The sequence below is a fragment of the Dendropsophus ebraccatus genome, chromosome 12 (genome assembly GCF_027789765.1).
Source record: "Dendropsophus ebraccatus isolate aDenEbr1 chromosome 12, aDenEbr1.pat, whole genome shotgun sequence".
Taxonomy (NCBI): Eukaryota; Metazoa; Chordata; class Amphibia; order Anura; family Hylidae; genus Dendropsophus; species Dendropsophus ebraccatus.
The window spans coordinates 83,791,317-83,808,378 of NC_091465.1; the positions used below are offsets into that span (position 1 = coordinate 83,791,317).

At 44.2% G+C, this 17,062-nt stretch overlaps 1 protein-coding gene across 2 annotated transcripts; it reads right to left on the reverse strand.

Annotated features, from left to right (window-relative positions):
- On the reverse strand, positions 1 to 16,986 carry LOC138769380 (zonadhesin-like). Of its 2 annotated transcripts, XM_069947803.1 has the most exons (13): positions 16,872 to 16,986; positions 10,275 to 10,394; positions 9,046 to 9,192; positions 8,591 to 8,731; positions 8,325 to 8,432; positions 7,138 to 7,257; positions 6,083 to 6,229; positions 5,418 to 5,558; positions 4,703 to 4,813; positions 4,373 to 4,462; positions 3,347 to 3,490; positions 2,674 to 2,811; positions 1 to 344 (listed from the first exon to the last, which is right to left on the reverse strand). In XM_069947803.1, the coding sequence occupies exons 2-13, from the start codon at positions 10,381 to 10,383 to the stop codon at positions 142 to 144; spliced, it is 1,599 nt and encodes a 532-aa protein (XP_069803904.1). In that variant the 5' UTR covers positions 10,384 to 10,394; positions 16,872 to 16,986; the 3' UTR covers positions 1 to 141. The 2 variants fall into 2 exon arrangements, with proteins under 2 accessions (XP_069803904.1, XP_069803905.1); XM_069947804.1 differs by lacking the exons at positions 10,275 to 10,394; positions 16,872 to 16,986 and adding an exon at positions 9,795 to 9,837.
- Positions 16,987 to 17,062: the final 76 nt, after the last annotated feature.

The window sequence follows — 17,062 nt, forward strand, 5'->3', positions numbered from 1 at the left end:
ATCATCATCATCACATGTACACCAGATACAGATTTTACATGGATGCCTTATTCCAATAAATAACAATTGATCTAGCTATTTCCTACAATACTGCCCCCAGTGTGTTCTCTCTGGCTCTATCACCTATGGGGAGGATATCACCTATCCATCCACTGTCAGATATTTCCCGATGACTAGAGAGATGACAGTCAGGTAGAGAAGGCCTCTCTGCACGGGGTCCGTCCCGCTGGTGCACGTGAATTTAGTGGTCGATGTTATTCCGTCCACGGTGTAATCCTGCCTGCTGAGATCACAGATGTTCTTGGTGGTGCAGCCCCGCATTGCCACCGAGGCCGTGGTCCTACCTGTGGGGGGTAAAGATAATTGATCCATATATAAGTGTATAGGGAATACAGTAAAGCGCTTCATATAAAATGTGTAATACTTCATGTCTCCTGTGGTGGCGCTGTGAGGAAATCATACACCTGAGTCCATTATAGATAACAGCTAATGCCTTGGACAGGATCAGCCTATTATACACACACACTTTAAGAAAGAATGGGCTATGAGGGACACCCCTTCAAGGGCTACATACTGTAGGACAGGGGTGTCAAACTTAAATACACAGTGGACCGAAATTTAAAAATTGACAAAGTCGCGGGCCAACCTTTATAATTATTGAAGCGTCTCCCAGCGCTGTGCACTATGATAAATGACATGATAAATTGCTATGATATGATTAAACCCCAACCCATGTAATAGCCAACCTCCCCCAACATTACCCCATGTAGTAGCCAACCCAACTAAAATTGCCCCACATATTAGCCATTCCTCCCAATAGTGCCCAAATAGAAGCCGGCCCCCCAAGTGTCCCATATAGTAGCCAGCCCTCCCTAATAGTCTGATATAGTAGTCAGCCCTCCCCCATAGTCTCCTATGGTAGCCAGCCCTCCCCCATAGTCTCCTATGGTAGCCATAGTCTTATATAGTAACAAGTCATCCCCAATAGTCTCATATAGTAGCCAACCCTCCCCAGTAGTCTCATATAGTAGCCAGCCCTCCCCCATAGTCTCTTATATAGTAGCCAGCCCTCCCCAGTAGTCTTCTATATTAGCCAGCCCTCCCCAATAGTCCTATATAGTAGCCAGCCCTCCCCAACAGTCTCTTATATAGTAGCCAGCCCTCCCCAGTAGTCTTCTATATTAGCCAACCCTTCCCTGTAGTCTCATATAGTAGCCATCCTTCCCCAGTAGTCTCATAGTAGCCAGCCCTCCCCAATAGTCTCTTATATAGTAGCCAGCCCTCACCAACAGTCTCTTATATAGTAGCCAGCCCTCCCCCATAGTCTCTTATATAGTAGCCAGCCCTCAGCATAGTCTCTTATATAGCAGCCAGCCCTCAGCATAGTCTCTTATATAGCAGCCAGCCCTCCCCAATAGTCTCTTATATAGTAGCCAGCCCTCCCCAATAGTCTCTTATATAGCAGCCAGCCCTCCCCAATAGTCTCTTATATAGTAGCCAGCCCTCCCCAATAGTCTCTTATATAGCAGCCAGCCCTCCCCATATTCTGATTTAGTAGCCAGCTCTCCCCATAGTCTCTTATATAGCAGCCAGCCCTTCCCATAGTCTCTCATACAGTAGCCAGCCCTCCCCTATAGTCTCATATAGTAGCCAGCCCTCTCCCAAAGAGTCTCTTATAAAGTGGCCAGCCCTCCCCAATAGCCTAATATAGTAGCCAGCCCTCCCCAATAGTCTTATATAGTAGCCAGCCCTCCCCAATAGTCTCATATAGTAGCCAGCCACCCCCGTAGTCTCTTATAAAGAAGCCAGCCCTCCCCAGTAATCTCATATAGTAGCCAGTCTTTCCCCATAGTCATATATCCTTAGTAGCCAGTCCTCCCCAATAGTCCTATATAGTAGCCAGACCTCCCCATAGTCTCTTATATAGTAGCCAGTCTTCCCCAATAGTCTCATATAGTAGTCAGCCCCCATAGTCTCTTATATAGTAGCCAGCCCTTCCCAATAGTCTCTCATATAGTAGCCAGCCCTCCCCCCGTAGTCTCTTATATAGTAGCCAGCCCTCCCCCATAGTCTCTTATATAGTAGCCAGCTCTACCCAATAGTCTCTTATATAGTAGCCAGTCCTCCCAATAATCTCATATAGTAGCCAGCCCTTCCCAGTAATCTCATATAGCAGCAAGCCCTTCCCCATAGTCTCATATAGTAGCCAGCCCTCCCCCATAGTCTCTTTTATAGTAGCCATGGTGGGCCAGATGTAATTCAAACTCTGAATTACCTGGCGGGCCAAAAATTATGGCCCGAGGGCCAGATTTGGCCCGCGGGCCAGAGTTTGACATGGCTGCTGTAGGATAATTACTTAAAGGGGCACTGACATCACTTTTCTGCTGCCTGAGGCCTGAGTTATTGGAGTGATCCACGCCCCTTCTCTCCGCCCACCCAGGATAGATTGCTCCCTATGCCATAACAGGGAGAGAAGTCACTGCTGTATACACATCGCCCCCTACTGCTGACAACAGTGACCACAATCTCTACATTTATGGAAAGAAAATACTTTATGGTCCATCTAGAACATGGACATGGAATTGTAACAGCACACCGAGTGGTCTGGAATGGTATTACAAGTAACAGATTCATATAGGTGAGCAATCCTTTGCACCATTCTATGTGACTTACCGGTCAGGTCTGTACTCTGTAGGAGACAGGCTCGCTCATCTCCAGCGCACTGCATTGTCTCCGAGGTGTAGCAGTCACTATTTGCTGATAAACACTTACGACACGTTACGCCATTAGTGTCACTTTTCTCATTTGGAACTTTAAGGAAGAATAACAAAAAATTATGATAGTTAACATCAACTCTACATGAGCGCTATCTATTCAATAAAATCACTATCACATCAGGTTTGTTTAAGAAACAGCGCCATATCTGTCCGGTATTGCAGTTTAGTCTCATATAAAGAAGTGGTGCTGAGCTGTAATACCAGATAAAGCCTGTGGACAAGAGTGGCGCTGTTTCCAGTAAAGAAAAACACTTTCCTTTAATCTCATACAATATATTTTAATGCAAATTTTGCTATTTTGCTCCATTGTTGCACCCATGCATTACGATCATTGTTATTACAAACATCGAACATTTGTACCATATGTGTAATACCAAACCTGACCACATGGCGAATTATATTTTAGTGAGCAATATAAAAGACAAAGCTTTATTAAAAGTTGTGGCGCCAGCTAGTGGTCGCGGCTGGTAATTCTCGCAAATTTACATTATAATTCCAGTTTTCTTCCTGTATCACGATATAGAAATGTGAATAACTTTATATAAAATTTACTTAAGGGGGCGTCTTACACTCCGGAAAGGGTAAAGGGCAGCTAGCTGGGGTGCAGGCAGTCATTATCTTCATCTTGCCCTTAGGGATACTGGCAGTTCCGGATATTCCACATTGGTTTATCGGTGAACAGGTTTTGGTAAATCTTTCGGAGCTGGCGTCACCTATATCACATACGTAAAAGAAGTCATTAGATATATGACGACAAGTCGGATAAGGAAAAAGAGGAGAAGAGGTTATACTGAGGAGTTCAAGGAACTGTCCACTGTAAATTCCTTTTAGTTCCAAACTGAGACACTGATCAGTTGTGAAATCTTCGGGATCTCTGTGAAGGAACCTGACATGAAGTGGTCACATTGCCTGCAGCTCCTCCACTGGGGAAGAAAGGTATTACACACGTCCTGAAATCAATGGACTGTTCATGTAAGAAAGTACATGTTCTTATGGGAACTCTCCAGTCTGACTAGTAGTAGAGAGTCCATAGAGAGGGGGGGAGGTCTTTCTCTATTAAAGGGGTACTCTGGCAAGAAATAAATTGTTGAAAATTAACCCTCTCCATGTCAGGATCTGCCCAGAGCAGGAGAGGTTTACTATGGGGATTTTCTGCTGCTCTGGACAGTTCCTGACATGGACAGAGGTGGCAGCAGAGAGCACTGTGTCAGAATAGAAAAAATACACCACTTCCTGCAGGACATGCATCAGCTGATAAATACTGTAAGACAGTTTTTTTTAACACATTATTTTATTTTTTTTTTAAATATGCCCTTTAATAGAGTTTTTCTTTGTCTAGAAGCAGCGCCCCTGAGTGGACTGTGTCAGGTACAGCATTTAATTTAATAAGCTGCAATACCACACACAGTCTTGGACAGAAGTGGCGCTGTTTACAAGAAACCTATACAATAGCTTATAACAGAAGGGGGATGTAAATATCATATATGTAACCTAGGATCCCCCTTTAGGATGGGGAGACACAGAGCTCGCTGAGGAGGAGAAGCCATGGAAAAGAAGGGGAAATTGGGCTAGATTTGTATTAATTTCTTCCTTACCCATAGTAGTGAGGGTGCGGACAGTGGCACACACAGTGCCCGCAGCACACGTTACATCGGTGTCAGCACATTTTGTGGGGGTGAGAGTTCCTGTAATAAGAATGATAATTTATAGCGCTGACATATTCCACAGCACAGTACAGAGATACATCAGTCCCTGAGCCCAGTGAGGCTCATAACCTGGAGAGAACATACAGTACATGCTGCATCCAGGAGCCCAGCAAGACAAACCACAGAGCCCCCTGCTGGCCATAGGAGTAAAAGACCCTGAAAATGCAACAAAAACCTGTGAAACCCGCAGAGTGAATGACAGCATAGATGATCTGTTACCTCCACAAGTGCAGCTCAGGTCATAGGTGATGCTGCTTCCATTTACAATGTACGTCAGGTGACTGCCGCATGTACTCTGCGGAGCGCAACCTCGAAATGATGACTTCCTGCCTGAGTACAGAGCGAGCACAAACCAGAAAGGGTTATAATGTGTTTAAAACTAGTGATATAGAGCATGCTGGTATAACCTGAGTATCTCCTGTATATAATTAAATACGTACAGCTGGTATAACCTGGGGACCTCCTGTATATAATTATATATGTACAGCTGGTATAACCTGGGTATATATACTGTATATAATTATATATGTACAGCTGGTATAACCTGGGTATGTACTGTATATAATTATATATGTACAGCTGATATAACCTGGGGATCTCCTGTATATAATTATATATGTACAGCTGGTATAACCTGGGGATCTCCTGTATATAATTATATATGTACAGCTGGTATAACCTGAGTATCTCCTGTATATAATTATATACGTACAGCTGGTATAACCTGGGGACCTCCTGTATATAATTATATATGTACAGCTGGTATAACCTGGGTATATATACTGTATATAATTATATATGTACAGCTGGTATAATCTGGGTATGTACTGTATATAATTATATATGTACAGCTGGTATAACCTGGGTATATACTGTATATAATTATATATGTACAGCTGATATAATTTATACTTCTTTTCAGTATACCACTTACCATCTCTTGTTGTAGTATGTAGAACACAGACTTTCTCATCCCCGTAGCATGGGACGGTGTTGCCGCTGTAGCACCAGTCTGAATCACTCGATTGGCAGCTAGGACAGATCAACCCATTGAGCTGTGAACTAAAAGATGGCGCTGCAATGTGGGAAGCAAATAAAAAGGATTGCTCATTACATATGATGAACCAAATTATATTTATAACAGGTAACATACAGGCTACTAATACAGAGCTCCAAATCCTCTGCATAGAGTTAACTATGAACGTTCTAGAAGACCGCAGACACCACTAGGGGGAGCTTACTGCATACTGTTTTATAGCTGAGTCCTATGTATAACAAGTTTGCAGTGAGCTTGTAAGTTGCTTTCATTGGGGGCAGAACTTAATCCTTAAACTCTATGGAGGTAAATGATTATATTATATATATGTTATATATATATACATTTGTATACTTTTGAGAAAGAAAATATATTTTCCATTCGGTTTCAATACTCTTTGGACATAACTATACCATACTAACAGGAAATATACAGTAAAAGGCTGGTATTCCTGATCCCCAGCCCAACATGTTTCACTGGTAAAAGATGCAGCATCTTCAGGGGATAATGGGACATGACAGGTAATGAAGAAAGATGGAGGGAAAAAAAGGACGGGTACTCACTTGTGACATTGGGGGAGGTACAGTTGTCAGAAGCGCAGCATGAAATGGACATCCACATCTTTCCGGTAGGGAAGCTGATCTTCCCTGTGTAGTTGCACTGACTGCTTGGAGCACAGGAGCGGATGAGCTCTAATGATGATGTTCCATCTGCATACAATGTACGGAAGATTTACCATAGATTATCATGGCATTGCTGGGTCTCATAAGGCAGACACAAACATATTCACCATATATATATATATATATATATATATATATATATATATATATATATACAGTGCTGCCTTGGATTACAAGCATAATTCGTTCCGGGATGGCGCTTGTAATCCAAATCCACTCTTCAATCAAAGCAAATTATTCCATAAGAAATCACTGAAATGCAGACAATTGGTTCCACACCCCAAAAATAATGATTTATTATTCTGAATAACATGTAAAACCAGGGGCGGATTAACTTTACCCTAGGCCCCGGACTGTTCACCAAGCCTGGGCCCCCCTATCCCACTTTAAATATGGCAGCACTAGCATGGTGTTCATAGTACAGGATAGATAATGCCATGATGTCCTGATTTGTGCAAAATTGCAGTAAAAAAAGCAGCATTTTTTGGCAAATCATGGCGGAAGTGTAGCCAGGAGACAATAGACCACTGATAGTATAAGTGGAAGCATGAAGGAAGTATGAAGGAATGAGCAGGGCAGATGTGGGCACAGTATAGCAGCACTCTCTGTCCAGGGAGAGAGGGGTTACAGCTATGCAGAGATTACCTCCACAGTCCTGTCCCCTGATGCAAGCCCCAGCCTGAAGTGGATGTGCTATGATTTGGAAGATGGGGGAGACTTCCTGGGTCAGAGTACAGGGCTGTAGACCCCGCTATGCAGACCATGCCCCTCCCCCGCTCCCCCTCCCACCCAGTACAGGGAGCTCTTTTACCAAAGCAATGCTCTTACACCAAGTCACAATTTTGAAACCAAGGTACACTAGTACTGGCTTACAGATAATATGTATACACACACATGCACATACACATAGAACCTGTCCTGTATATAAATCTTACCGCTGTTCAATGTCACAGAGTAGGAGGTGGCGCACAGATCGTTTTTCTTACACGTGACGCTCTGCCCCATGCAGGATGTGGAGTTTGTCGCCCTGCATTCTGGACACGTCAGGGAATAACCTCCAGATAAAAAAAAGTTTTATACAAATTTATATTAAAATTCTCCAGTCTTCCAGTAGATAGATAGATAGATAGATAGGAGATAGATAGATAGATAGATAGATAGATAGATAGATAGATAGATAGGAGATAGATAGATAGATAGATAGATAGGAGATAGATAGATAGATAGATAGGAGATAGATAGATAGATAGATAGATAGATAGATAGATAGATAGATAGGAGATAGATAGATAGATAGATAGATAGATAGATAGATAGATAGATAGATAGGAGATAGATAGATAGGAGATAGATAGATAGGGAGATAGATAGGAGATAGATAGATAGATAAATAGATAGGAGATAGATAGATAGATAGATAGATAGATAGATAGGAGATAGATAGATAGGAGATAGATAGATAGATAGATAGGAGATAGATAATAGATAGATAGATAGATAGATAGGAGATAGATAGATAGATAGATAGATAGATAGATAGATAGATAGATAGAAGATAGATATCATCTATCTATCTATCTATCTATCTCCTATCTATCTATCTATCTATCTATCTATCTCCTATCTATCTCCTATCTATCTATCTATCTATCTATCTATCTATCTATCTATCTATCTATCTATCTCCTATCTATTTATCTATTATCTATCTTCTATCTATCTATTTATCTATCTATCTATCTATCTATCTCCTATCTATCTATCTATCTATCTATCTATCTATCTCCTATCTATCTATCTATCTATCTCCTATCTATCTATCTATCTATCTATCTATCTATCTATCTATCTATCTCCTATCTATCTATTTATCTATCTATCTATCTATCTATCTATCTCCTATCTATCTATCTATCTATCTATCTATCTATCTATCTATCTATCTATCTATCGATCTGTCTATGTATCTATCATCTATCTATCTATCTCCTATCTATCTATCTATCTATCTATCTATCTCCTATCTATCTATCTCCTATCTATCTATCTATCTCCTATCTATCTATCTATCTATCTATCTATCTATCTATCTATCTATCTATCGATCTGTCTATGTAGTTACCTCCACCAATGCAGGTCCGGTTGTATTGGATGAGGCTCCCATCCACTCTGTATGTACGACCACCACAGGTTCCCTTTGAACCACAACCTCGAACTATTGATTGGCTGCCTGTTTATATAAGGGGAGAAAAGTATAAAAGCCTTTAATGCCATCTGTCAGTGTGTATATATGTATATATATGTATGTTATACCTCCTACAGTACATAGTAACATCTGATAACAATAAGAACTTGTATAGACTGTATATAAAAGAATAATAGATTTACCGTCTATTGTTGTGGTACACTGTACACAATATATCTCATCTCCGTAGCATGGTAGGGTATTGCCATTGGAACACCAGTCTGAGTCAAGTGCCTGGCAGCTAGGACAGATTAACCCATTGGGTTGTGAACTGAAAGGCGGCGCTGTGATGTGGGAAACAAATACTAAGGTTAGCGCTCATTATATATACAAAGGTTAGTGCTCATTACATATAGTAACCCAGTCACACATCCTCTGCTTAGACATAGAGGTAAATAAGGCAGTTCTAGTAGAATGCTGTCACCACTAGAGGGAGCTCACTGCATACTGTCCTATTGTGGAATACTATGTATAATCTGTATGCAGCGAGCTCCTTTCTTTAGTGAGGGCAGAATTGTAAAAGATTAATAGGTAGTGAATAGTAGTGGGGTCTCTATACCATAATAAGGGAATGACGTTAGGAAGGACAGGTACTCACCTGTGACAATGGGGGATGTACAGTTGTCAGAAGTACAGCATGAGGTGGACAGCCACATCCTTCCGGAGGGGAGGCTGAAGCTCCCTGTGTGGTTGCAGTAAGTAATGTTAGCGCAGGAGCGGATGAGCTCTGATGTTGATGATCCATCTGTGTATAATGTACGTTAGTTATTTGTGGCATCATACATAGATCCAGTATATTCTCTATGAGCAGGACCTTATAATACATGTGGTATCCCACAGTTATGTGCTTTAGGCACCGGTCAGAAAGTTATCCCTTCAGAGGAAATGAAGGTGCATTCTCAGGTTGTCACTGTATATGTCACTGTATCAAGGTTGTCACTGTATCACTGTTGTCACTGTAAGATGTCACTGTATATGTCTATGTATGTTGCACAGCCATAGTAAACCAAGGGTTACTGTTTCTGTACCACGTGGTCTGTGCCAGCCAATGAGAGATGCTGTTCTTTTTCTGCCTATCTCTGCACTCTTTACACAACACAAACCCTGGGGAACAAGTCAGTCGAGTCCAGACTAGTGGTGGTAGTGGACACACGTGTAAAGAACGCAGAGACGTTCTTTCCTATATCGACACTTATACTCAAGATGCTGTGCTAAACACTAAAGTGAGGACAAGTCGGAGAACACCTCAACCCACGCCGTGGACATATCTATACAGTACAGGGTGGTATCCTAGATTGAGGAACTGATCCGAATAGAGCAAAGCAGCCATAGTCAAGGCCTACGTACTCTATCTCGCAGTGCAGGTGACACTGGGACACGCTCGGACACTTTGCTCAACTCAGGTAACCAAGACTGGAGCTTGTGTCATCCATGTAGGACGGATATCCGGACACTGCAGGACAGAAGGTGGATATAGCGACAAAGGTCAAAACATGGGCACAAGTATTCTTCATCTTTCAAGTATACAAGTATCTCTTCTAAAGTTCTGGCAGAGCACACTACTAAATTGGGTTGAAACTCTCCTGACCAACTCCTCTCTACTCTTGTGAACTCTCTACTCTACTCAACTAAACTAGCACTACTGTTTTACCTCAGCAACTCTCAGTACAGATCCAGTGAAAGCAAGTCGGTATCAGTCATGTATTGCTCTATTACCCTGTATTATTAGAGATTTGTCAGTAAAGATTAGTTTATTTATTCAACTGGGACATCCAGTAACCAGGAGCCGGGCCTTATAATACACACATATCTCATATAGATACTCACCGCTGTTCGACATCTCGGAGTAGGAGGAGACGCACACATAATCCGCCTTACACATCACACTCCGCCCACTGCAGGATGGGGAGTTTGTAGTCCGACATTCTGTACACATCAGCGAGAAACCTGCACAAATACATATTACAGTCATGGACCTGCCCAACTCCAAGGAGAACTTCTCATGGATGGGAACTCATTGGACAACATCACATTTATCAGAAACTTCACCCCTGGCGTACGCAACGGAAAAGGCGCAGATTCTTACCATTTTTTACATGGCATACGCCAGCCATAAGCCCTGCACGCCTGATAGAAAGCCATGGGGTGCAACAAGGTGGTGAAGGGGCCTTGCCACCTCCCGTGCCTAAGTTATTATAGTTTACAGAGCAAGTATAGATTTCTGCGCAGGCCTGCGACAGAGATGCAGGTCCCGCTTTTACTAGATCCAGATGGCTGAGGACAGCAGACTTCAGAATAGGACAGTCAACCACCTTAGAAAAGGGATGGACAAGTTCAAGACTGATCCTGCAGTAGAGCACAGTGTACAGCTGTGTAGGAAGAATACTACAAGCCAGCTCTACCCAGAGCAGAGACCTGGGACTCGTACTACCTCAGAGGACGGGTAACCGGATACTGTAGGGCAGAAGGCAGTTAGGTGAGATAACTAGACTCATCCATACGAGGATTTCTTCAAACACTTCTTAACACTTCACCACATCCTGGCTGAGTAAATAGTACATTAGACAAGGGCCCTCCTATCCGGTACCTGTCTCCTGTTTTCGTTTTCTTCTATCAACTCACCTATTTACCTGTTGAAGTATTGATTTGATTTTTTTGCACTAAGTACCTGTGAACTGTTTGTGACTGTTTGCAAGATACCTTTTCAACTAAAGTTTCCACGTTTTTTTTTTTTTAAAGTGGGACTGCTGTGTGTCCGGGCGTGGATGTTACCACACCTGGCCACCGTGACAAGTAGCCTTGAAAACACCAAACCCACCAGCAGTCCAACATCAATCCCAGCAGCCTGGGCCACAGCAGCTGCCCATGGTGAGACTAACAATTCTTCCATACTTGTTATTATCTATTCAGTCTCCTTCCTCCCAGTTCTGAGCTGCTGCTTTCTGCTGAAGACACAAATCTTTCTCTCTTTCTCCCCCTTCCCTTCTGAGATGGCTGATGTAAACAAGTCCCTATCTGCAACTTTGTAATGCCAGGAGGGATAATCACAGTGAGTGCATCAGTAACTTGACCTCAGATTAATCCTCCCACCATTACAAAGAAGCTACAAAGTTGCAAAAACAGCCGTCTCTTCAGCAGAAAGCAGCAGCTCAGAACTGGGGGAAGGAGACTGAATAGATAATAACAAGTATGGAGGGAATTGTTCATCTCACCATTGTGAGCAACATTATGTTTGAGTGGAATACCTCTTTAAGACTGACGTATAGGTACCTCAGCCTTAATAAGTCTCATCTTCTGGGAACAATCATGAGGAAGCTTTATTTACGCTAAGAAGATGTTAAAGGAGAAGTCCCACCAAACAGGCAGGCTAGCAGGGGGGTGCAGGAAAATAATAAAAAAAATAATGAATGTAGCAGAGTTATATTTGTTAGGTTGACACAAAGTGTTACCTGTAACTCTACAACTTATAGAAGTTATCACAAGGTAATAACAATATAGTCTACAGACAGTCTCCAGTATAGAGCTGGGAGATGACTGGCAGCAATGTGGTACTTACTGATGGGAGTCAGTGCTGAGAGGAGACACAGGATCCCCACTGAGAACATCTCCAGGCACTTTCTCTATCGCTCTGACACTGATCTGCAGTCTTTCGAGCAGATGTTTGTTAAGTGTTTTGGATGAAGATCCACCCCGGAGGCCGATGTTAGGTGTAGGTGTAACCTGACGCCCCAGCCCATCCTTACATACCTCTCACAGACGATGGAGTGCTGGGTGTCCCAGGCGTCAGGGACGGGTTACACATATGTATGTTATTTTACCGATGAAAGTCACGTCACCAGGTCTGACTTTAGTATCGTGTATAGACAATAGATATGAAGATCAGTGTAATTGTAGTGCCTCTGCCAGTCATCAGGTTCTATGTGTGCAAAATGTACAAAACTCAACGGGAAGAAGCAGACCTCACCAAACAGTACCCAACGACCCATGACCAGAGGGGGACCTAACCATACAGTACCCAATGACCCATAACCAGGGGGGCCCTGACCATACAGTACCCAATGACCCATGACCAGAGGGATACCTAACCATACAGTACCCAATTACCCATAACCAGGGGGGCCCTGACCATACAGTACCCAATGACCCATGATCAGAGGGGCCCTGACCATACAGTACCCAACGACCCATGATCAGGGGGGCCCTGACTATACAGTACCCAACGACCGATGACCAGAGGGGGACCTAACCATACAGTACCCAATGACCTATTACTGGAGGGGGACCTAACCATACAGTACCCAACGACCCATGAGCAGAGGGGAACCTGACCATACAGTACCCAACAACCCATGACCAGAGGGGGACCTAACCATACAGTACCCAACGACGCATGAGCAGAGGGGGGCCTAATATACAGTTCCCCATGACCCATGAGCAGAGGGGGACCTGACCATATAGTACCCAATGGCGCATGACCAGAGGGCAAAGGGGGACCTGACCATACAGTAACCAACGACCCATGAGCAGAGACGACCTGATCATACAGTACCCAATGACCCATGACCAGAGACAACCTGATTATACAGTACCCAATGACCCATGACCAGAGACAACCTGATCATACAGTACCCAACGACCCATGACCAGAGGAGACCTGACCATACAGTATCCAACGTCCCATGACCAGAGGAGACCTGACCATACAGTATCCAACGACCCATGACCAGAGGAGACCTTACCATACAGTACCCAATGACCCATGACCAGAAGAGACCTGACCATACAGTACCCAATGACCCATGACCAGAGACAACCTGATCATACAGTACCCAATGACCCATGACCAGAGACAACCTGATCATACAGTACCCAACGACCCATGAGCAGAGACGACCTGATCATACAGTACCCAATGACCCATGACCAGAGACAACCTGATCATACAGTACCCAATGACCCATGACCAGAGACAACCTGATCATACAGTACCCAACGACCCATGACCAGAGGAGACCTTACCATACAGTATCCAACGTCCCATGACCAGAGGAGACCTGACCATACAGTATCCAACGACCCATGACCAGAGGAGACCTGACCATACAGTACCCAACGACCCATGAGCAGAGGGCCCCTGACCATACAGTACCCAACGACCCATGAGCAGAGGGGAACCTGACCATACAGTACCCAACGACCCATGAGCAGAGGGGAACCTGACCATACAGTACCCAACGACCCATGATCAGGGGGGCCCTGACCATACAGTACCCAACGACCGATGACCAGAGGGGGACCTAACCATACAGTACCCAACGACCCATTTACTAGAGGGGGACCTAACCATACAGTTCCCAACGACCCATGAGCAGAGGGGAACCTGATTATACAGTACCCAACGACCCATGACCAGAGGGGGACCTAACCATATAGTACCCAACGACACATGAGCAGAGGGGGGCCTAACCATACAGTTCCCCATGACCCATGAGCAGAGGGGGACCTGACCATATAGTACCCAGTGGCGCATGACCAAAGGGCAAAGGGGGACCTGACCATACAGTAACCATTGACCCATGAGCAGAGATGACCTGATCATACAGTACCCAATCACCCATGAGCAGAGACGACCTGATCATACAGTACCCAATGACCCATGACCAGAGACAACCTGATCATACAGTACCCAATGACCCATGACCAGAGACAACCTGATCATACAGTACCCAATGATCCATGACCAGAGACAACCTGATCATACAGTACCCAATGACCCATGACCAGAGACAACCTGATCATACAGTACCCAATGACCCATGACTAGAGACAACCTGATCATACAGTACCCAACGACCCATGACCAGAGGAGACCTGACCATACAGTATTCAACGACCCATGACCAGAGGAGACCTGACCATACAGTACCCAACGACCCATGAGCAGAGGGCACCTGACTATACAGTACCCCACGACCCATGACCAGAGGAGACCTGACCATACAGTACCCAACGACCCATGCACAGAGGAGACCTGACCATACAGTACCCAACGACCCATGAGCAGAGGGCACCTGACCATACAGTACCCAATGACCCATGAGCAGAGGGCATCTGACCATACAGTACCCAAGGATCCATGACCAGGGGGCATATTTGATCTCCGTTCTTGTCAACAGAAGAGAGTCCGAGCATTAGGACCCCCACTGATCAGCTAGTTATCCTCTTTATCCTGGATAATGTCTTTAAGGATCTTGTTTATAGAAAATAAACAAGAAGAATAAGAAGAAAATAGATGTTAATAAGAAGAAGAATAAGGAGAGAAAAAAGTCAAATAGAACATGGAGGACAAAGTCATAGACCCAACCTGAACATCTGTAGTGCCTCTGCCAGTCATCAGGTTCTATGTGTGCAAAATGTACAAAACTCAATGGGAAGAGGCAGACCTCACCAAACAGTACCCAACGACCCATGACCAGAGGGGGACCTAACCATACAGTACCCAATGACCCATAACCAGGGGGGCCCTGACCATACAGTACCCAACGACCCATGACCAGAGGGGGACCTAACCATACAGTACCCAATGACCCAACCTGAACATCTGGTCTAAACATTAAAGAGACTCTGTCAGTAGGATTATGGTGTCCTATCTCAGGGTAACATAAACTAGTGGCAGAAAAGCTGAACAGAATGATGGATCACTTACATTGTTCTGTGCAGCTGATCTAGAGATCTCCTCCTGAATATCATGGATAATAAGTAGTCCTCTCCATTATGTGCATGAGCCCAGTAGTCCTAGATATTCATGAGAAGCAAAAAACTCTGCCCACCAGCTGCTGATTGGCAGTTATCTATCCATGCTGTGTATAGGCAGACAGCTGACAATCAGCATCTGGGGAGCGGGAGAGGGGTGTGGCAAGAATCCTATTCTCCTGCATATTAGGAGAACGGCTGAACAGAATAATGTAAGTGATACACTGATCTGCTCAGGATTAGGCAGCATAAACCTAGTGACAGACTCCCTGTGAAAACTGCCTAGAGTAGTTTTATTTCAATTCTTGCCATATTCTCATATTACCATAAAGTAATGGTGAGCGCCATAGTGCAGCATGAAGGGTTTCTTTACAGCATCCCTTCACAACTCCTGAGACAATCCTTCCCTAAGCCATTATGCTTCCTTCGGGCCCGTCTCGAAGCTAGAACATTATATGATCAGTGTGATAAGCCCCAGCATGCTCTGGTTCTCTGGATCACTGGTCTAGAGCTGCTGTGACCCATATTCATGATTGGGGATGGTGGACCAGTTCTGCCTCTGGGTACGGTTAGTGACCATACTCCGGTAACTCGGCAGATTTGTTTTTTGCAGGTTTATAGGCGGGATGGAAGAGCTGTCAGTCTGACTACAGGGCGGTCGAGGAATGTAGAGCGACTAGTTTTGCAGTTGGCTGGGTTATTTCTCTTACCCCCGGGGTCTTGTGTGAGACGCGTTCTAAGGGGCCGCAGAACAGCTGAGACAACACTTTGGATATTACTACTGTACAGACGCAGCAGAGATGAGTTTGTCTTGTGCGGCCACACAGAGTGATACTGTGATGTGTTACCGGCAGGTTTATTTAGCAGGTCGACTTGTATAGCACAGAATGTGATCACAAAGCTCCACTGAGCTGAATGTCAAATTCATGAAAATCTGTTTATGAAATAAAGCCATGGTGTATTCTCACAGCCTCAGGGTACTCCGGACTCCAGAGAATTTTTTTTTTATTAACTGGTTTCTAAAAAGTTAAATAGATTTGTAATTTCCTTAAAAAATCTCCAGTCTTCCAGTACTGCTGTATGTCCTGCAGGACGTGGTGTATTCTTTCCAGTCTGACACAGTGCTCTCTGCTGCCACCTCTGTCCATGTCAGGAACTGCCCAGAGCAGCAGCAAATCCCCATAGAAAACCATAGACTTTATCTTTCCATAGATGTTCTTAAAGGGGTTATCCAGCGCTACACAAAAATGGCCACTTTCTTCCAGAGACAGCCTCTCTCTTGTCTCCAGTTTGGGTGGGGCTTTGTAACTCTATTCCATTGAAGTGAATGGAGCTTAATTGCAAACCCCACCTGAACTGGAGACAATAGTCATGCTGTCTCTGGAAGAAAGTGGCCATGTTTTTGTAGCCCTTTAAAGCAACCTAATAAAAACATCTTCTGGTCTGGACAGGAGTGAATGGGAGTAACAGGAACAGCGTAGCTCATTGTGTTACATGCAGATGGCACCAACATAAGCTTGGCAGTGTGATATCATAGTACCCCGGTACACCAGTGTGCACCCACCCAGGGCCTCTCCTTGAGAATTTGATCCAGACACATGAACATGAGCATGTATGTATACACTGTATTGTATATTATACATCTCCTCCACCTGGCCCAGTATACTGCACCTGTGAGGTCAGAGGCAATGATCTGGGGGGACCTCCGGCTTCTAACCAGTCCCTGACATCAGCTCTTATTGTAACAATCAGCACTGCATCCGCTAACACTATTCACACCATCCTGGAGCACAGGGGACATCTCCCTCATCGCCACATTTCATGAAACATAAGGCATGGGCTGTAGTGGTAAGAAATAAGGC